This window comes from Myxocyprinus asiaticus, chromosome 15 (genome assembly GCF_019703515.2).
Source record: "Myxocyprinus asiaticus isolate MX2 ecotype Aquarium Trade chromosome 15, UBuf_Myxa_2, whole genome shotgun sequence".
NCBI lineage: Eukaryota > Metazoa > Chordata > Actinopteri > Cypriniformes > Catostomidae > Myxocyprinus > Myxocyprinus asiaticus.
Window position 1 is genome coordinate 30,390,355 of NC_059358.1, and position 21,644 is coordinate 30,411,998.

The following is a 21,644-nucleotide window of genomic DNA, read 5'->3' on the forward strand; positions in this document are numbered from 1 at the left end:
GTATCAGTGGTAATCCTCCTACTAAAACAAATAATTATACCTGTTGTCAAAAAGACACCCTGGATTCTTTGTTGATGAATATGGACAAATGCATTTGTGTCAGGAAATGTGCATTGACTGAATGCAATTGTGTCTTATCTGTAGGTTTGACATTACATCAGAGAACATACTACTCTGAGTTGGTTTGCCCTATTGTTGGAGCTTCCTTCAAGCTGCTCTGAATCAGATCTGCCTCAAAATGGATGCTTTGGTGAATCCTGAGCTCAGGTACTCCCTTAAATACAGCTGAACATGTCATTGTTGAGTGGAAAGGGTGCAGTAGCCCATACAAGCCCATACTATTTGCAGAAATCAAAGTGAAATGTTGTTGATGGATGTGAGGCTTTGCAGTATTGAGACCCCTCTTTTGAGATGGCTTGCTTCAATCGAGTGCATCAATGAGCATAGTTTGAATTGCAGAATTTGATGGACAATTTGGCATAAGCTGATATTTCTTTAGCTCCTTGTGTCAACGGACAGAATACAAGAATGTTAAGCCATGCTTGACTGCAATACTGACCCCGTTTCCACCTGGTATTAAGATGCGTCTCGGGTGATCCGAACACATGTGCTCAGGTGAAACACCGCTGTTTACATCTTGTCACTTAAATTAGTCTCCTGTGACCACTTGTGATTGGATTTGGTGTGGAGGTACTCATGATGACATACATCAATCACTGTCAGTATTTTACTGCATGATATTAAAGCACAACAAAGTCAGAAAAGACAAAGAAAGCGTGAAAAGAACGGCACATTATTTCTCTAAGCACAAACACAACATTTTGAGCAGAAATTGAGTAGATTGCCTGTATTAACCTGAGCTGCAGATGTTTGTGATTCTCATAAGTGTCTCTGCATGTTGATTTCAGACAAACGGAAGAAGATCTGTGAAGTTCTCATGCTTGTGTATGTATTAGGGTTGGGCAATAGGTACAAAATATTTTATCGATAATCGGCTTTAAAAAAAATCACGATATACGATTGTCAGCCCCCTGCCGAGGGTCTGTGAATATTTTTGCTTTATTGATTTTGCTTTAAAAATTACATTACTTTATTGAAACATGAAAAGCATAACAAAAAGACATTTCTAAATTGAAATTGCACTTTAAACGAAAAAAAAAAGCAATAAAACAAGGAAGTGATCAAAAAATCTTATTTAACCACCTCCCCAAATCCAAACATTTACCGTCACCAACGGCTCCATTTGCCATCACGCAAGCATCCGTCAATGACAACAGGTAGAACATTACTAGCCTACAGATTAAGAACTAAAGACAATTATGAATGTAAAGATGATAATAAGAATAATAATAAAGCCTAATAAATTCACTTGTGTTCCCAAATAATGCTGCCAAATGTGTTGTTATCGAATTTGTGTTTGTATTGCGCTTTGGTAATACAGTTAATGCTGCCTAAAGAAAATAAAATGGATCTGAATTTTAGGTTCAAGGTGAAAGGGTCTTGTATTATTTTATGATTTAATCACTTTCGTCATTGTTTCTTTAATTCAAAGATATTTATTACTGAACCTGCAGAGTTATGTTCACAATGCATGTTAACTGTGAACTGGTCCATGGAAATAAAGGGAACTGAACTCACAGCACCTCCTGAGATTATCGAAGACTATTTGCAGCATTCTCATAGATGACATTATTCTTGCAAACAGTTTTCAGACGTATGAAACAGGAAAAAAAAGTGGAAACTCTTTACATGCATGTGTTCCACAAGACAGGCTCATGTTGCACGCCTCTGAACAAATAGCGAATCAGACACGGGCATTGACGGATTTTCTTCTGTCTGTTCTTAAAAATGTAATAAAGTGTGTTTCTTCAAGCTCGTGTCTTTGTGACTAACAGCATTTCTTGTCATGTGTCACTCGAAGAAGTCTTACTGGTCACCCGCCTGTTGCGGGTAGATGAGCAAAATTACCCGCGCATGAAATACATTTGGATGAGGGGCTTGCGAACTGGATTCAGCCTCGTCACATTTGGCGGGTGGCGGGTGCTTGTTTCACACCCATGCCACTGTTTAATATATTTCCTGACTTCCCAGATCCATGGTTTTGCCATTTCCCAATATTGTCAATCGTCATCTGTCAGTTGAGTGTCACAATCAGCATTGGGATCTTTGTAAGATATCATCGATATCCGATAACATCGTCCTATTGCCCAGCCCTAGTGTGTGTCCGTTTTTGTTTTTGTTTTTTTTTTTGTTTTTTTTTTTGATTGAACGTTTCGTAACCGGCAAAGTTTAAACTCTTTAGCGCAGCGGTTGATTAACAGGAGAGGGGAGTTACTTCGCTGCTGCTGAAACGTACACTGGACGTATTAGTGTTTACACCTCAAATGTGATGCGTTCAGATGCCTTTTTGACCACATTCATATGTGGTTTTTGTGATCTGATCACAAAACATTTTAGACCCCGTTTAGACCTGTATTTAGCACTGAAAATGCATCTTGATACCAGGTGGAAACGGGGTCACTAATACTGCTTCTTCAGTTCCAGGCTAAATTTGGTTTTGTATCATTGAGGAATTTTAGATGACCAAGCGCTTGAATAAAAATTAAATATAAACTTAAAATTGATTATATACTGTATTTGCATGCCATTTTGATATCTACAGAAAGTTCTTTATGCTTGAGAAAGATTTTGTATGTGTTTTGAAGTGTAACTACTCTACTTATATCTGATTCTAGATGGTGCTATTAAGATGTAGACAGCGTTCTGGTAGTATATTAAGTATCGCTTATAAAACTGACTAAAATGAATGATGAGGTCATTAAACCAGAATCATTAGGAGCCCCTCCCATTACTGCTACTACTATCATTGTGGGGTAACTCCTAAATGAAGGTCAGAGGGAGAAAAGGATATTCAGAGGAACATGTAGACCAGTTGTCACTAAGGATGGGCAAGAGTACCCGAGTACTCAGTGTTTACCCAATATGCATTCAGCAGCGGCGCTGAGATTTCACATGGTTCATGAATATTTTTTATGCAGCGTAACGCTTGCTAGCCCTAGTCAGCTGCACGCTTTTTATACTGTGCGTAGTTGAATGGGGCTGGTATGAAATGAAAGTGACCCCACCACATACACGCACGTACGAGAGCATGTGCACACAGGTTGGGTCCTGAAAATTCGGTGAAGGTTTTGCGCGTACATTTAAAAATTCCTGCATGTTCCAAGTTAACAATTCAAGGAATTCCCACACACTTTTATTCACTTCAACATGTAGATGAGAATTGGTAAACCAATCCTTTCAGATGAACAAATGAAATCAATAATCTTGTCTCTGTATCAAACTGTAATTCCAGAATCTGTGTAAAAAAAATCAGTTTTGCGACCTTTCATATCACCATATTTTCATATTCCCTCATATTACAGAACCTTAGACAAGAAAGGCAGAAATAGCAAAAATGCTTTGTGTAAAATGTTACTAACCTACTGCAGAAGAAAAATAAACACCTGTTAAATCTCTCATCGCCATCTCTCTGGAGCTCCATTTGACTTATACAGGCTCTAAGTGTGTAAAAATATACATAATATAGTAATATAAATACTATAATAATAATAATAAACATAAAATATTTTATCTATCTTTAATATACATATTATATAAGCTATTATATAAGGTTCTCTCTGGATTACATCAGTTAACATTTTCAATCATTATGTCAACATTAAGCGGCCATTTTTAATATAATTAGTGAGTATTGACTTACTCTTAAAGTGATGGTGATTCTGTCATAGCTTGCAAACCTTTATGACTTTCTTTCTTCCATGGATCACAAAAGATGATGTTAGGGAGAATGTTAGTTTCAGTCACCATTCACTGTCATTGAATGAGGGGAAAAGAGATGCAGTGATCATACAGGCTTGAGGGTGAGTAATGATGTCAGAAATTACTTTTTTGGGTGAACTGACCTTTAACTACCTTTTAATGTACTTGATAAATGTATCTGCCAAGAACATCTACATAAATGTATGTCAGCACATGGTTGCATCACGTCTTGCTTGAAAACAAGTGAGAAAAGAAAAGAGCCATAATTAGGCTATATAATTTAAAAATCAGTCCATCTGAATAAAACTAGAGGTTATAATTGAGAATGTAGCCCCCCGTGAGATGTAGGTGAGATTGTTGTACATTTTGATGTTTTAGTCCCTTTAGGCCTTTTATAAACACAGTGGTAATGGCGTCTCCAGTCATGGCAACAGCGGTTTGCAGATGCATGGTTCAGAAGCAGTAGTGCCAGCGAGTCTTCACATAATGACAAAATATCATGTGTTATACTTTGAAAATGCCCTATTTATAACATTATAACAGCCTATAATAATGAATAGACACTGGAACAACGACACGCAATGCAGCAGCCAAAGACGTATAACATATATGTACATACTGTATATGTCTGTGTTTGAATGATGCGTGGAGCTGCCGGCTACAGTGTTGTCACGGTACCAAAATTTCAGTAGTCTGTACCGATACCAGTGAAATTTCATGGTTCTCGATACCAATTTCGGTACCACAGCATAAATATGCTAATATGACAATGTGCTATTGAACACACCCATTTAGCCTATTTAAAAAGTTATATTTCAGTGTAAATAATAAATTAAAATAAATGCATGTTTCCTTCAAGTGCTTTTCAATCAATGATGCACTGCTTAAGTGTTTTTAAGTAGCACCCTACTGAAATCTGTTTTATTCTTTACCAAATCATGTTTTCCTTTTTGTTATTATTATTATTTTCCAGAATTCCATGTTTTAGAGTTTAATTTAATTATCAAAATGGTGTCTAAGCAGTTCATCCTTAAAACTTTTAACAAGTGAAAATAGAACAATTTAACATGTCTTTGCATTTTTCCCCCAAAATTTTATTGAACAGCAGTCTTGCTTGTGATATATTGCTTTATTATTATTATTTATTACTGTGAATCTTACATTTTACTATACAGTTGTAATATTTCTGTCTCAATTTATTCAATTTCAGGGCTCTATGCCCAAGGCTCTTTATTATGACATGTATTTTTTGCCTGAATCTTCACTTTCCGGATAAGTCTCCGTGTCACAAACGGTTTAAGTCACGTATGAAATCTCATCTGTTTACACTGGCCTTTGAGTCTGACAAATGTAATGTAGGACACAGTTTTGGAGTGTTTGTATTTTGCATTTTAGATTACTGGTCTTTGTGTATATAGTAATTTTTAAATGTTACATTACTCTGTTGTTTTAAATGCTATTTAAATAAAGTTGAGTTGAGAGATTAAAGAGCAAATGCTGTGATTTATTTATATAAATATATAGTTTACATGTGCTGCGTAGTTCACAGTAGATTTGTGCTCTGCTCTGTCATCTGATACAACGTGTCATGAATGATTCTCAATGTCTGTGGAGTTTCCAGTGTATAAGTGGTCGGATTTATACATTCATTCAAAGTACGTCTGTTCTACACCGAGACTGCAGCCTTTAGCTGTTTAAAAAATCACTCTAGGATGTCACGATTTTAATTTGATTAATTTTCCATTTCATTGTAAGGAGTAACAGAGCATGTGCTCAAAATGTGCATTTTAACTATGGATGCACCGATACCACTTTTTCTCTTCCCATTCAGATATGGGAAATCTCAGTATCGGACGATCCGATACCAAAGTTGTTTTTTTGCATAATCAGTTTAGAATATCTTTACATTATTGTGTGGAACTAATTGGGTTTACTCTTTAATATGTAAAGAAACACAAACCTCTAACTACACATTATTTCAATATAAATGTATAGCTTATTAAGAAAAACTTTAACTAGTATACTGGATAATGCAGCAGCAAAATTAACAGTAATTCCAGTATAAGTCATCAGTAGAAATGATAGTTTCTTTGGGTTTTTTTTGTTGCAATCTTTTTTGGAATCTTTTTTTCAACTTGTATCTGGACTTTAAAGGATTCAGATCTCTTTCTTTGTTCAATTTAGTTGTAAGATATCAGCTCACTTTTCATTCACAGTTATTTTTTGGAACCCATTCAACTTAAATATTGTTATAATTTGTAAACAGATGATGATAATAATAATAATATATTATAGTAGTAATATATAGTAATATATCTCAATCGTGCACCTTTTGTCATGGATCCACTGGTCTCTCTCTACCTTTCTTCCTCACTGCCGTCAGCGCTTACTCTCCCCTGAGTTCTGATTACATGCACCTGTATATCATTAGTGGCTAATCAAGGACTGCATATATACCCCACTTTCACACACACTCTTTGTCTGTTCTCATCGATAGTATCTCTGAGACAGACCTTTCTACTATGCCAAACATACCTGTGTTGGGGCCTGGGTAGCTCAGTGGTAAAGACGCTGGCTATCACTAGAGTTCAATAGTTCAAATCCCAGGGCGTGCTGAGTGACTCCAGCCAGGTCTCCTAAGCAACCAAACTGGCCCGGTTGCTCGTGGTCACTATAATGTGGTTCGTTCTCGGTGGGGCACATGGTGAGTTGAGCGTGGATGGCGTGAAGCCTCCACACGCACTATGTCTCCATGGCAACGCGCTCAACAAGCCACGTGATGAGATGCGCAGGTTGACTGTCTCAGACGCGGAGGCAGCTGGGATTCGTCCTCCGCCACCCAGATTGAGGCGAATCACTACGCGACCATGAGGACTTCAAAGCATATTGGGAATTGGGCATTCCAAATTGGGAGAAAAAAAAAAAACATACCTGTGTCTTCATTATTGCTTGCAAGTATCATAAGACTTTCTTATGATTAGTGAGTTCTTAGTGAGTTATCGGTTCATCATGTCTATACACTGTCTGGATATTACTCACCTGCTGTTTGCCACTCTGCTCAACTGGATTTACTCACAATGTTTACATCACTGTTTCAATCATCTGTTCAATAAACCTTGCTACTGAGTTCATATCTCTGCCTCCATGAGTCTCTTCATTATACCTTTAACTTTTAAACCCCTCACGTTTTTTTAACATTCTGAACTCTCCAGGAAGTCCTGTTTGTAGGAAGGTTCACAGTAGTTTAATTCGCTTATTCAAATTATGGTAAAAATGCACCTCCGGTGCCGTTCTAAATGCATATAAGTGAATCTAACTATTGAGCATCTACATCTGAGATGTTGTTCGTGAGTAGCGCTCAAATATTGCGCACCGCGTGAAGGCAAAAAATAGGTGCACATGTGTGTAAACAGAGCAGTGCCATTCACTGATGCGCTGGAGCTGCGCGTGCATTTATATATTTACATATTAAACACAGCCTTTTGTGATTCACAGAGCTATCGCACATCTTCAAGTGGCTTTGAATAAAATGCACGAGTCGTATGAACTATTTGTGTTTTAATGGTTCTTTTATGTCATTTTTTTGTGCTTGAAAGTAACGAACATGTCTAACACGCGGATTTGGATCGGGCTAGTCGGACCGATACCCGATCCGTTTAAAAACGTCAGTATCGGAGCCGATACGATCCAGGTATCAGATAGGTGCATCCCTAATTTTAACGCAGTCGTGTGTCAGTCATACTGCGCGCTGGTACCAGATTGAGTTGGTGCTCGGTACTACCGGTAATGCAGAAACATTGGTATCGTTACATCTTTTTTATTTTAGTATCGACTTGGTACCGAAGTACTGGTACTTTTGACTAGCCACATATGTAGAGCTTTCCAAATCGGTCTCTTATGAGGTATAATTTCAGTAAGGAAGCTGCCTGTGTAAGAGACAGAGAGGCAGCTCACTAAGAGGAACAGACCCAAAATGCCCATCTCTAGTTGTCACCTCATTTGGGTTTCAAGTGAGAGCCAGCAAAAAGCCTGCTTTTTTGTTGTTGAAAGTGTATGAATTGTGTATGATATGAATTGACTTAACCCATAGGAAGGAAATATCATCGTATTAAATTTCTTAGACCGCTTTTAACTTGTAGGCCTTGACCTTTTTAGAATAGAGGATGACATTATCACAACAGGTTTTTTTATTTCTTGTTGATGAAAGTTTAAATTGACTTAACTAAAGTTCTGCTTTCTTTCTTTCATGCTGTTCTTGTATGATAACAGAGAAGATTTAAATGACTGTTCGGTAGGTAATTAAATTCAAACGCTTACAATTTTTATTTAAGATAAAAAACACGTAGTGGCCAAAAATATTGGCACCCTTGGTAAAAATGAGCAAAGAAGGCTGTGAAAAAAGAAATCTGCATTGTTTATCCTTTTGATCTTTCATTCAAAAAATTCACAAAAATCTAACCTTTAATTGAAGTAAAACAATTGAAAGAGGGGAAATATCTCATTAAATATTTTTCTCAAACGCATTGGCCATAATTATTGGCACCCTTTTATTCAATACTTTTTGCAACGTCCCTTTGCCAAGATAACAGCTCTGAATCTTCTCTTATAATGCCTAATGAGGTTGGAGAACACCTGGCAAGGGATCTGAGACCATTCCATCATACAGAATCTCTACAGATCCTTCAAATTCAGAGGTCCATGTTGGAGGACTCTCCTCTTCAGTTCACCCCACAAATTTTCTGTGGGGTTCAGGTCAGGGGCCTGGGATGGCCATGGCAGAACCTTGATTTTGTGGTCAGTGAACCATTTTTGTGTTGATTTTGATGTTTGTTTTGGATCATTGACCTGCTGGAAGTTCCAACCAGGGCCCAATGTAAGCTTTCTGGCAGAGGCAGCCAGGTTTTGATTTTTTTTTTATCTGTTGGAATTTTATAGAGTCCGTGATGCCATGTATCCGAACAAGATGTCCAGGACAGCCCCACAACATTAAAGATCCAGCACCACATTTAACCGTGGGCATTGGGTACTACTTCATCTCTGTGTGCGCCAAACCCATCTCTGGTGTTTGCTGCCAAAAAGCTCTTTTTTTTTTTTTTTTCTTTTTTTTTTTTTTAATCTGACCATAGAACCCGGTCGCATTTGAAGTTCCAGTAGTGTCTGACAAACCGAAGACGCTTGAGTTTGTTTTTGGATGAGAGCAGAGGCTTATTTTCTTGAAACCCTCCCAAACAACTTGTGGTGATGTAGGTGATATTTTTGTTTAGACTTTCTGACCCCAAGACCCAACTAATTTCTGCAATTCTCCTTCTGTGATCCTTGGAGATTCTTTGGCCACTTGAACCATCCTCCTCACTGTGTGTGGAGACAATATAGACACACGTCCTTTTCCAGGCCGATTCTTAAGATCTGCAGTTGATTGGAACTTGTTAATTATTGCCCTGATGGTGGAAATGGGCATTTTCAATGCTTTGGTTATTCTCTTGTAGCCACTTTCCATTTTGTGAATCTCAACAACCTTTTGCCGCACCTCAGAGCTATATTCTTTAGTCTAACCCACTGTGATTGATTAAGGGAATTTGGCCTGTGCGTTACCTCATATTTATACCCCTGTGAAACAGGAAGTCATGGCTGAACAATTTCATGTTCCTAGTCACCCAGGTGCACTAAAAAAAAATTAAAATATGAATGAAGTATATTCCCAGATATATTTTACTCATAAAAATTTCTAGGGGTGACAATAATTGTGGCCAATGTGTTTTGGAGAAAAATATTTATTTGATAATGAGATATTTCCCCTCTTAATTGTTTTACCTCAATTAAAAATGTAATTTTTTGAATAAAAGATCAAAATGATAACCAATGCAGATTTTTTTTTCACAGCCTTCTTTGCTCATTTACCAAGGGTGTCAATATTTTTGGCCACAACTGTACACATCAAACACAATGTTTAGATAAAAACACGTTGCAAAAATCAGTTCTGTACACAATTCTATTTGATAATATAAAACTTGATCAATTTTCAGAGCTGGTCATGTAATACTTGTTTCATTTTTTTAATTTTTTTTTTATCACTAGATCAAGGTTGAAAACCTTGCGAAGCAAGTCATATTCAAAGGCCTTGCCCCTAGGGTCATATTGTCAAACCATTTTCTGCCTAAGGGAACCAAGGCGAAGGTAAACCTTGAGGAACAGGGTCGACAGAAGGTCTCCTTCAGCTTCACACAGACTAAAAAATCACGTCAGAATGTATTTCTACCCCCACCAAGCCCAGAAAAATTTACAAGTGAACATTCTTCACTGCAAGCTGGGACCTTACCCACTTCCGATCTAGCAGGACAGAGTGATGAAACCAAGAATGTGGACACACATTCTCCTGCAGTGGGTGAGTCCAAGGCAACACACCTCTCAGTATCTTTCCCACTCAAATCAAAACAAGATCTTGGAAAGATGCATTTTAAGAAACAGATCCTCAGTGTGACTGCTGTTGATGTCAGCACTGCGTCAGCAGATATTTCAAACCCAGCGATCCCATCAGAGTCAGACAAAATTAGATCTTCAGCCAAGGTTGAAACTGAATCCTCATTGCAACAGTCTCACAAGAGCTCAATCATTGATAGCTCCTCTGAAAAAGTTCTCAAAGAGGAAAAACCTCAGGAGAAATTGGACTCATGCCTTAAGGGTCCTGTTTCTTCCCATATTGGGAAGGAAGATGCAGATTGTTCCATAATTTCTGAGCATGAGGACAGCAGAAAATCCCAGCCCCGATCAGACAGCACTCTCCCAGGTTCAGAGTCTGATGGTGATTCAATCTGGACATCTTCTAGCCAAAAGTCTAGTGGTTGCAAAAATGTAGTTAAAACAGAATGCCAGAGTAAAGAAACCAAAAGATCCTATAATTATAAAACGGAGGAGTCACAAAAATCAAGGTCTGATAGGAAAGATGGTGACAAGGGGTCTAGTCGTTCAAAGTCTGAGCGTGACTCCAGGCACACTTCATCGAGATCTTCTCGTTCTGACAGAGACAGAAGAAGGACCAAAAGTCGGTCACGTTCTAGATCTCGAGGCAATCAAACTAGTTCTTACTCCAGATCTGAGAGATCAAGGAATGAGAGACAGTCAAGGTCAGATAGATCACATTACCATGATTCCGAGAGGAGGTTCCATAGAAGTTCTCCGCATCATGAAAGGAGACACTCGCGTACTCTAACCGATGGCTGGTCTCGTGATAGCTCTGACTCGGAGGATGACCACAGACGGACAAGGAATCGAGGTAGTGACTCAAGTCGATCCTCCACTTACTCTAGCTCACAAAAAGACTCAAAATCATCCACTCACTCCAGATCCCACAGGGATTCAAAACCCACAGATTGTTCTCGAGTCAGAGAAAAATCAGAGTCAGACAAAAGATCACAGCATTCAAAATCAGAACGATCTAATGGACGATCGGGTGACTCAGAATCCAATAAAAGGCGCTCTCCTGAAGCAGAGGCTGTTAACAGGAAACTCAGTGCTCACTCAAAATCGTACTTTAATTATAAAACCTCTAATTCCAACTCGGCTACCTCATCACGAACATTAGAGAAAAAGGTCCAGAAAAACAGTGGCAGCTCTGACTCTGAGGAAGATAGACGAAAATCTCAAACACAAGTGTCAGAGAGGTCATCTGGATCTGGTACTTTGTCCTACAGAAAAACAGATTCAACGGATCACAAGAATTTAAATAAAGTAACTGGAACAGATAGACAATCAACAGACAGATTAAATAATAATATAAAACAGTTAGTCTCCAGTCAAGTTGTTCCTCAAAGGGAATGCAGCAGAGTTGATTCTGAACCTTTGTATGATAACTGTACTGAGCCTACTTCTAAACACAGTTCTCATCAAATGCACAAAGATTGGCACAGACTCAGTTTGGTCAAAATTCAACAAACTGAGCATCAACATCCAAACCAAGATCTTTGTAGCTTTGGAAAGTCCATAAATGGCCCTGAGAGTCACAAGAGAGTTGAGACATTGAAGGAGTTAAGTTATGTGACTAGTAGAAGTCTGAAAGTTGGAAGTTCCACTGAGATTGATCCACCTGTAAAGCAAAGTGATGCTCTGACAGAAGAACAGACTGAGCCATTTTGTGCAGGCCACACTCCTGGTCAGGATTCTGTAGAATCACTGGCTGACCCTCTTTCTGTGAAAGAATTAGCACCTGGAGGATGCTTGAAATTAAACACTAAATTAGATGTGTCATCGCTAATCATTAGTAAAATCAAAACACCTGTCACACCAAGTCTTGAATCTCGTGAAAAAGATCCTAATCAGCTTCGTGTGAAGCCTGAACAACCTAATAGTGGGAATGTGAAAAAGGATGGTAGTTCTAAAAAATCACGATGGGACATTGTTGGTCATGATACTTCAGAATCAAAATCTGAGGATCAAAGCGCTAAGAAAACTGTGAGTCCAGAGGTTACCTCTTTAAAAAAGTTCATTTCAGAGAAGAAAATTGAGTTCAGCAATGATACAAACCCTGATGAATCATATACACAGAAACAGGACTCTAAAGTACACTCCAAAAAATCTGTAGAACACAAAAGAGACATGACTTCTGTTGAATTTAGTGGAAAAATAAGTTCTCAGCCATCTGACCTTGGAACCCAACATAATCATGATGAACATACTGTCAAACTGCTTGTAAATCAGGCTGTTGAAATTCCTCAATCAAAAAGTGTCCTTGTTGCTAGTGATTGCCTTAATTACAGTTCTGTTAATGAGCAAATCAGTGTAGACAAACCTAAGCCTAAAACTCTCAACCCTGATCCCTTAAACCTTCATGGTAAATGCCGCAGCGAGGACGGTGAGAGTGAAGATTCTGACTCTGATTCAGATGATGGACAGGTCTCCTTAAAGCGGTTGCACTCTGTGGTTGTTGTGCCAAAAAATTCAACCATTGCTATTGAGACTGACATTACTGAACCGTCTCCCGGGGTCTCAGTATTCCTTGGCCAACAAGAGTCAATTGTTCAAATGGTTGGTACAGATGAGGGCATCAAGAGGGAATTTGCTTACAGTTTTAACTCTCAGTCAAAGCTTGAGGAGTCATCTGCTGCACTCTTCAAGGTCGGTGAACAAACTTCCATGCAAAGTGAAGATGTTAAATGTCAATCTACTTGCTCTGCCAATGTGTCCTACCAATCGCAGAGCAACATGGTTGACAGTACCAGCCATTCAGAAGCCACATATCCTCATGTGGGCAAGAACTGGAGTGCCCAAGAAAGACCAAATGTCTGTGCCCAGTTGAGCCAAGCCTCTGTTCAGAATTTAGAGAAGCCATGCAGGAAACCTGAATTGGCTCACCATCAGTACCTTGATGGAATAGATAGTTGGAACAGAAGGAAAGGAGGTAAGCAGCTGTATGGGGATTCTGATGACTTCAATGTTGGGAAGGGTTTTAACTTGGTCTGGGACTTTAACCAGTCAGAACAGCCCAGCACTACATTTCAGCAACCGGACAGCAGTCATGGCACTGATTGCCTGCCACAGCCAGGAATTATTTCTGATGAGAGCATTCACAGACAAGGTCCATGGGCTCAGCCTATGATCTCTAAAGTCAGCAGACCATTCAACACATATGTGCCTTTTCAGTATCATGATTCAGTAAACCAGATCCACCCAGACTCGTTGACCAATGACCATGATGAGGACAGTCAAGGAAGGTTAATGGGTATGAAACGAGAATCTGTCCCTCCAGGGTCATTCCCATTTGTTCAAGCCCATGAGATTAGTAGCAACTGCTTCTTTACCACAGAGAGTCAAAACATATTTGAAGCTCCTAGAGAAGACCATCAAAAGCCTCATAGAGGAAGGGGCCCTCCCAAGAAGAGACGTCAAGATTTTGAATCAGAATCGGATAATGAGGCAGAGGTTGGTCTTTCCAGTAAAAGGGAGTGTTTAGATGAGACCTCAAGGGGTGCAAAAGACAGTAAGGAACCCATTGAGCAAACTCGAGAGGCATGCCGGCCACTGCTCAGTCTAAAAGACTTCCTGGACCCATATGTGTGGAGGGAAAAGGCAAAGCAGAAAAAAATGCCACCCTATTTTGACCTCATTGAAGAGAATTTGTATCTGACAGAACGGTGAGTGTCTATTTTGCCCTTTTGCAGCCAAGCAGTAGTTTTAGAGTTTTAGATCAGAAGCATGATTCTTGCATTATTTAACAGAATAAATGTAAAGGTACAGTCAGCAAGTATATAGACTACATTAAACCAAGTTACTGCAATTCACATTTGACCTTGGATATTTGTTCTTAATTTGATGTTTCATAAAGCTATGAAAATCTGTTCACTGTCTTAATAGCAAGAAGAATAAATCTCATCGAGACATCAAACGCATGCAGTGCGAATGTGCTATTCTTTCGAGAGAAGAGCGAGCCCGAGGGATAATGGCATGTGGAGAGGACTGCCTCAATCGCCTGCTGATGATTGAATGGTAGATACTGTGCTGCCACATCATAATATTTGGTTTATGGATGAGAGGCCCTGTAGAGAGACTGTAATCAATATATCATTAAACTTGCTTGTCTTGTATTACTGACAGATTGCGATTGTTGCGAATTTTCCACTTATCATCTGCAGTAAGTCTTTTTTTTTTTTTTTTTTTTTTTTCTCTTTAGCTCTTCCCGATGTTTAAATGGAGCATACTGCTGCAACCGACGCTTCCAAATGAAACAACATGCAGACTTTGAGGTAATTTTGACAGAGAGCAAAGGCTGGGGCTTACGAGCAGCCAAAGACCTACAGCCGTAAGTACTACTTTCTTCAGCTAACAAGTGCTTGTAAGATCTAACAAGTTCCTTATGTCCTTGATATAACCTGGTTTTGCCATTTGTTCAGGAACACCTTTGTTTTAGAATACTGTGGAGAAGTTTTGGATCACCGGGAATTTAAGGCACGGGTGAAGGAGTATGCTCGAAACAAGAACATTCACTATTATTTCATGGCTTTGAAGAATAATGAGGTGAGCCAGGAACATTAGTGCAAGGATGGACAATTAGATGTTCAACCAGCAATAATTTGAGTACTTCACCCTTTCTCAAGAAATAAGCTAAATGTAAAGAAAATAAAAAAACCATGACAAACTTGAATGCCTACGTTTATGTCTGCAGATCATTGATGCCACACTGAAAGGAAACTGTTCACGTTTCATGAATCACAGCTGTGAACCCAACTGTGAGACTCAGAAAGTAAGTGCTATCTTGCTGAGGATTTTAAAATAGTACTGTTGAATGTGATGAACAATGGTTTTCTCTCCAATGAATGTGCTAAAAGATAGTCCGTTGGGCTGTGCCAACACTATCAAATATCGATATATTACGATACTTCTCACAACATTGTATAGACACTTTAGATCGACCTGTTTCTGTATTTATATGCACAGCGTTGGGCCAACAGTTCAATAAAGACGAAGCATGTCGTCTACCATCCTTTCACTGTATGTTGAGATTAAAAGTTTGGTTTGCCTTACAATGTGTGTCCAAAGATGAGATCCACGGAATCCATGTCTCTTATAATTCTTTCTTTGGTCTTTACAGTTAGATGTAAAAAAAAAAAAAGAAAAAAAAGAAATAAACATTTATTTTTAATGGCACATATATATATATATATATATATATATATATATATATATATATATATATATATATATATATATATATATATATATATATAATTTGCGTTAACATCCCTGACCTGTCCTTAAAGAGACGGTACCGAGTTTTGGCACATGTTCCATACAGTATATTGATGTTTATACTTGTAAATAGGACAAATTAGGTATCTAAACAATAAACACACACACACACACACACACACACACACATATATATATATATATATATACACACACACACACACACACACACACACACACAGATACACTCACCGGCCACTTTATTAGGGACACCTGAACATCTACTTATCCATGCGATTACCCAATCAGACGATCGTGTGGCAACAGTGTAATGTATAACATCAGGATATGGTCAGGAGCTTCAGTTAATGTTCACATCAACCATCAGAATGGGGAAAAAATGTGATCTCAGTGATTTAGACAGTGGCATGATTGTTGGTGACCGACGGGCTGGTTTGAGTATTTCTGTAACTGCTGATCTCCTGGGATTTTCACGTGCAACATCAAATTTTGGTGAGCCTGTGCTCACTGCAGCCTTAGTTTCCTGTTCTTAGCTGACAGTAGTGGTACCCGGAGGGGTCTTCTGCTGCTGTAGCCCATCCGTCTTAATGTTCGAAGTGTTGTATTTTCAGAAATGCTTTTCTGCATAGCACTGTTGTAACACGTGTTTATTGGGGTTACTGTCAACTTCCTGTTAGCTTGGACAAGTCTGGCCATTCTCCTCTGATCTGTCATTAACAAGCCCTTTTCGCCCACATAACTGCCGCTCACTGGATGTTTTTTGTTTTTTGCACCATTCTCTTTACACACTAGAGACTGATGTGCATGAAAATCCCTGGAGATCAGCAGTTACAGAAATACTCAAGCCAGCCTGTCTGGCACCAACAATCATGCGACTGTTTAAATCACTGAGATCACATTTTTCCCCATGATCTGAACATTAACCGAAGCTCCTGACCCATATCTGCATGATTTTGATACATTACACTGCTGCCACACGATTGGCTGATTAGATAATCACATGAATAAGTAGATGTACAGGTGTACCTAATAAAGTTGGGGGGGGGGGGGTGTGTGTGTGTGTGTGTGTGTGTGTGTGTGTGTGTGTGTGTGTGTGTGTGTGTGTGTGTGTGTGTGTGTGTGTGTGTATATATATATATATATATATATATATATATATATATATATATATATATATATTATATATATATATATACACACACACATACAGTATATATACATACACATACATACATATACACTACCGGTCAAATGTTTTGAAACACTTACTCATTCTTTATTATAATTTTGTTTCACATTTTAGAATAATAGTAAAGTCATCAACTATGGAATAACATAAATGAAACTATGGGAATTATGTTGTGACTAAACATAATCCAAAATAAATCAAAACTGTGTTATATTTTAGCATCTTCAAAGTAGTCACCCTTTGCCTAGAATTTGCAGACATGTACTCTTGACATTTTCTCAACCAACTTCTTGAAGTATCACCCTGGGATGCTTTTTAAACAGTATTGAAGGAGTTCCCATCTATGTTGGGCAATTATTGGCTGCTTTTTTTAATTGAGTCCAAGTCATCAATTACAGTACGGTTTTTTTTTTATAAAATTTTAGTTTTATAATGAAATAAATTACAGAAATATATTTTTGTCTACAAAACTAATTTCAAACATTTAAGCCTACGCCTTCAGATCAAAAGATTTTTAAGATCATGAGAAACATTTCAGTCAAGTGTTTCAAAACTTTTGACCGGTAGTGTATATGTATATATAAACTCAGCAAAAAAAGAAATGTCCTCTCACTTTCAACTGCTTTTATTTTCAGCAAACTTAACATGTGTAAATATTTGTATGGACATAAAAAGATTCAACAACTAAGAAATAAACTGAACAAGTTGCACAGACATGTGACTGACAGAAATGGAATAATGTGTTCCTGAACAAAGGGGGGGGGGGCGGTCAAAATCAAAAGTAACAGTCAGTATCTGGTGTGGCCACCAGCTGTATTAAGTACTGCAGTGCATCTCCTCCTCATGGACTGCACCAGATTTGCCAGTTCTTGCTGTGAGATGTTACTCCACTCTTCCACCAAGGTACTTGCAAGTTCCTGGACATTTCTGGGGGGAATGGCCCTAGCCCTCACCCTCCGATCCAACAGGTCCCAGACGTGCTCAATGGGATTGAGATCTGGGCTCTTCGCTGGCCATGGCAGAACACTGATCCTGTCTTGCAGGAAATCACACACAGAACGAGCAGTATGGCTGGTGGCATTGTCATGCTGGAGGGTCATGTCAGAATGAGCCTGCAGGAAGGGTACCACATGAGGGAGGAGGATGTTTTCCCTGTAACGCACAGCGTTGAGATTGCCTGCAATGACAACAAACTCAGTCTGATGATGCTGTGACACACCGCCCCAGACCATGACCACCTCCAAATCGATCCCGCTCCAGAGTAGGGATGAGCACGAGTACTCGGGTACTCGGACATGGCATCAATGATCGATCATGAAAACGATGATCGATAGAGATCACGCATGTGACTTTTCACTTAATTCGAAATCCAATGACAATTACCTTACAACTCAACACACAAACAAAGAGGGAGCTTATTTTTTATTTTGAGATTGATTACATTGTGGTTTTGAGGGGTACATTTGATTGTCAGAAACATGTCATAGCAACCAAACTGATACAACACTGCAATGTTATCGTTACGATAATCAAAAGAGTGTAATTAACTGTGTTTTGAACACCTGTCTCTGCAAAACGTTTGATAAACAAGTTTTATTGTCATTTCATGTAAGATTTTTGACTCGTTAATGGATATTATTTAATAAAAGTAAATGTTTGTCACTGACCGTAAACCTCCCTGCCCTGCATTAAGTAACACGCACCTACATCTCGACGAAATGGGAGTTGAAGATTTCTGCACGAGTTTCCAAGTTAGATGTCCAATATAAAGTGTCATTCCGTTGCACTTTCCCCAGTTGAAAGGTGGAAATTCAGACTCTCCGAGTTGAATGGAACGCTTCATGAATCACAGCAACAAAAATACAGAGCGTTGTGGCTTTCCTCACAAGAGCGAACATTTGGGGACACACACACACACATCAGGCGTGTGTGGCAGTGGACTCAATGCGCTGAAGCAACGCATATACAGCAGGCAAGTGTTTCAAACAGCTAGACAGAACGCAGCTAAATCTTCAAACTGAAATTTCAATTTAACCTGCATATTAAAAATGTAATGGTTATGGTGTCTCCTGTTATTTGAAAATAGACGGTTCAGACAGTCACTAAAAAAACTGGTGTGTGCTTACTAAGATTACTACGGTAACCTGAAGGAAGAACAGACAGACGTGAGTTGGGCACATTCAGAGTTGGACATCGAATCTTCAAATAATGATAAAATATGATGCATTAGACTTTGAATCTTTTGTACATTTTGTAACATAACAGCCTATAATGATGAATATACGATACACTGGAACAAGGCACAATGCAGCAGCCGTAGATGTTTGTCAGACATGTTATTATATATACAGTTATGTACATGTAATTGCCCCTCGAGTACTCGACAAGTACTCAAGTAATTAGTCCGAGTACTCGAGTAGACAAAATGACCAAAATGCCCATCTCTACTCCAGAGTACAGACCTCGGTGTAACGCTCATTCCTTCGACGATAAACGCGAGTCTGTCCATGACCCCTGGTGAGACAAAACCGCAATCAGTGAAGCACTTTTTGCCAGTCCTGTCTGGTCCAGCGAAGGTGGGTTTGTGCCCATAGGCGACGTTGTTGCCGGTGATGTCTGGTAAGCACTTGCCTTACAACAGGCCTACAAGCCCTCAGTCCAGCCTCTCTCAGCCTATTGCGGACAGTCTGAGTACTGATGGAGGGATTGTGCATTCCTAGTGTAACTCGGGCAGTTGTTGTTTGCCATCCTGTACCTGTCCTGCAGGTGTGATATTTGGATGTATCGATCCTGTGCAGGTGTTGTTACACATGGTCTGCCACTGCGAAGACGATCAGCTGTCTTTCCTGTCTCCCTGTAGCGCTGTCTTAAGCTGCGTTCACACTGCCAGCGAAATGCAGCGACAAAACGACCTCATCTCATTCATTTTCAATGAGAGCTGCTGACTTCCGGCGACACGAGTGACGGCGACCGGATGTCCAGCAATGTGACAAAGTTGAGAAATGTTTAACTTTATGCAATTGAAGAGCGACTTTCGGGAGCGACAGCCAATACGAGAGAAGATGGTAGAGCTCACGTGATCCTTCTCTCTCTCAGCTCTTGCAGTGACGGAAAGATGGAGGAAAGGTTAATCCTTGCTGTTAGCAATTTACCAGTGTTACATGATATGTCTCTGCCCACATACAGGGACATATTTAAGAAAAATGATGTGTGGAATGGTGTATCTGAGATCGCGGGGATTCCAAGTAGGTTTAAATCATCATCATTTAGCCTGTAAAATTAACTTAATTTGTTTTGAAAATGTGTTACATGAATGGCAGCAAACGAAACCATATACATGATCAGATATAGTGAATAAACGTGCCATATTAATAACCTTACTAATATTTTAATAATAATATTAATTGTATTAATATTAATTGTAGTGCCTGACCGATATATCGGTCGGCCGATATTAGCCTTTCACCGATATATCGGTATCGGCATATATTTTGCCGATATTAAAACTTTGTTTTATAACATATAATGCAGAAAACAATGCTTTAGAATTGGTGTCATAGCATAGTTTGTCCAGCAGAGCGCGCTCCGACTCCATTGTTTACAGAGCTGATGGTGACTCTGCAGACAGGACGGAGTTGAGTGGTGCAGATTTGAGGAGACCTCTTCTCGTTAAATTGCTAACTAGTTTGTGAAATACATACTGAAAAGTTAATAAAAAATGACCCCATCATTTTATATAACTAATATAACGTTAACCCTGTCCCTGACAACCATGTCACTCATGCCTGTTTGCTGTTAGGCAGCTATAGTTTGTCAGTGCAGTAAGTAATGTAGCAGATTGAAAGGTAAACATCAGAGCATCTTTTTGCAGCCCAGCAGACAATGGTGTGGTGGTGGATTGTGTGTGGTGAGTGTTGATTTCACGTTTCGCTGTTACCTATTTGGTGAGACACAATGCTGGAAAGTAAATAAAGTCCATCTTTTACTCTCCGTGACGACGAGCTTATTGGTAACTAGCTAACCATGTAGCTACTTTCATTGTTATCAGCTGAGTGGAAGCTAATGTCATCAAACTATTTTGTTCAGGATTCACACTTTGGTACCCCCTTCAACCGAACAATTCCAGTCATGTAAAAGTAGATTTAATAAATAGTATATTTGCCCTGTGTAAATAATAATATATAGGAACTGTGTCTAAAATAAATGAGGGGTGATAAATACTAATACAACAGGCTGGAAAAATATACATTTATTCATTTTAATGTCCTATATATATTTTGAATGTGTTGAAACTTGACACCGGGTGACACACCCTAAAAATGGCACCATTAGATCGGTTTCATGCTGAAGAGCCGCTTAAAGATTTTTTCCCTCTCTCGAAATGTACACGAGTGTAAATGCCAACACCATCATATATGTCGAAATGATTGATGCCTGTCAACCAAAACATGAGCTCATTGATGTCATTAGAGTCTGCATTTTTATTCCATCAGTTACTCCTGGTCGGAGGCTGCTGTATATATTTAGTTTATACGTAGGGTTACGTCTTACATAAAAGTAATGGTGCAACGCTCAAATATTTAGTAGAGCGTAAATTGTGACTTAGTGCCCATTTATGCCACAACTAGGCTAAGTTGTAACGTACGTATAGCTGGTGCAACCGGCCCCTGATGTTTATTTAGCTATTTATTTTATTTGAATTTATTCTTTATTTTAATGGTCAGCATTTGACAGATACTAAACATACAGTACTGATGTTTATTTAGCTATTTATTGTATTTTAATTTATTCTTTATTTAAATGGTCAGCAATTGACTGATACTAAACATACAGTTCTAATTTTTATTTTATTTTATTTATTCTTTAAGTGGTCAGCAATTGACTTATACTAACAGTACTGATGTTTATTAAGCTATTTATTGTATTTTTATTTATTCTT

General features: G+C 38.7%; 1 protein-coding gene across 5 annotated transcripts in view; it reads left to right on the plus strand.

Annotated features, from left to right (window-relative positions):
- The window catches only part of LOC127453427 (histone-lysine N-methyltransferase SETD2-like), a 61,828-nt gene that overhangs the window by 11,401 nt on the left and 28,783 nt on the right, over positions 1-21,644 (plus strand). For 4 of the 5 annotated variants that reach the window (XR_007899407.1, XM_051719748.1, XM_051719746.1 and 1 more), the window contains exons 2-7: positions 8,089-8,110; positions 9,895-13,943; positions 14,164-14,295; positions 14,480-14,608; positions 14,700-14,823; positions 14,972-15,049. Coding sequence is in view for 4 of the 5 variants with exons in the window: in XM_051719748.1 (XP_051575708.1) it covers positions 8,089-8,110; positions 9,895-13,943; positions 14,164-14,295; positions 14,480-14,608; positions 14,700-14,823; positions 14,972-15,049 (4,534 nt within the window). In the remaining variant the exon portion in view is untranslated. Of the gene's footprint in view, positions 1-144; positions 268-8,088; positions 8,111-9,894; positions 13,944-14,163; positions 14,296-14,479; positions 14,609-14,699; positions 14,824-14,971; positions 15,050-21,644 lie in introns of all 5 variants that reach the window. The other variant, XM_051719747.1, reaches the window with a different exon arrangement.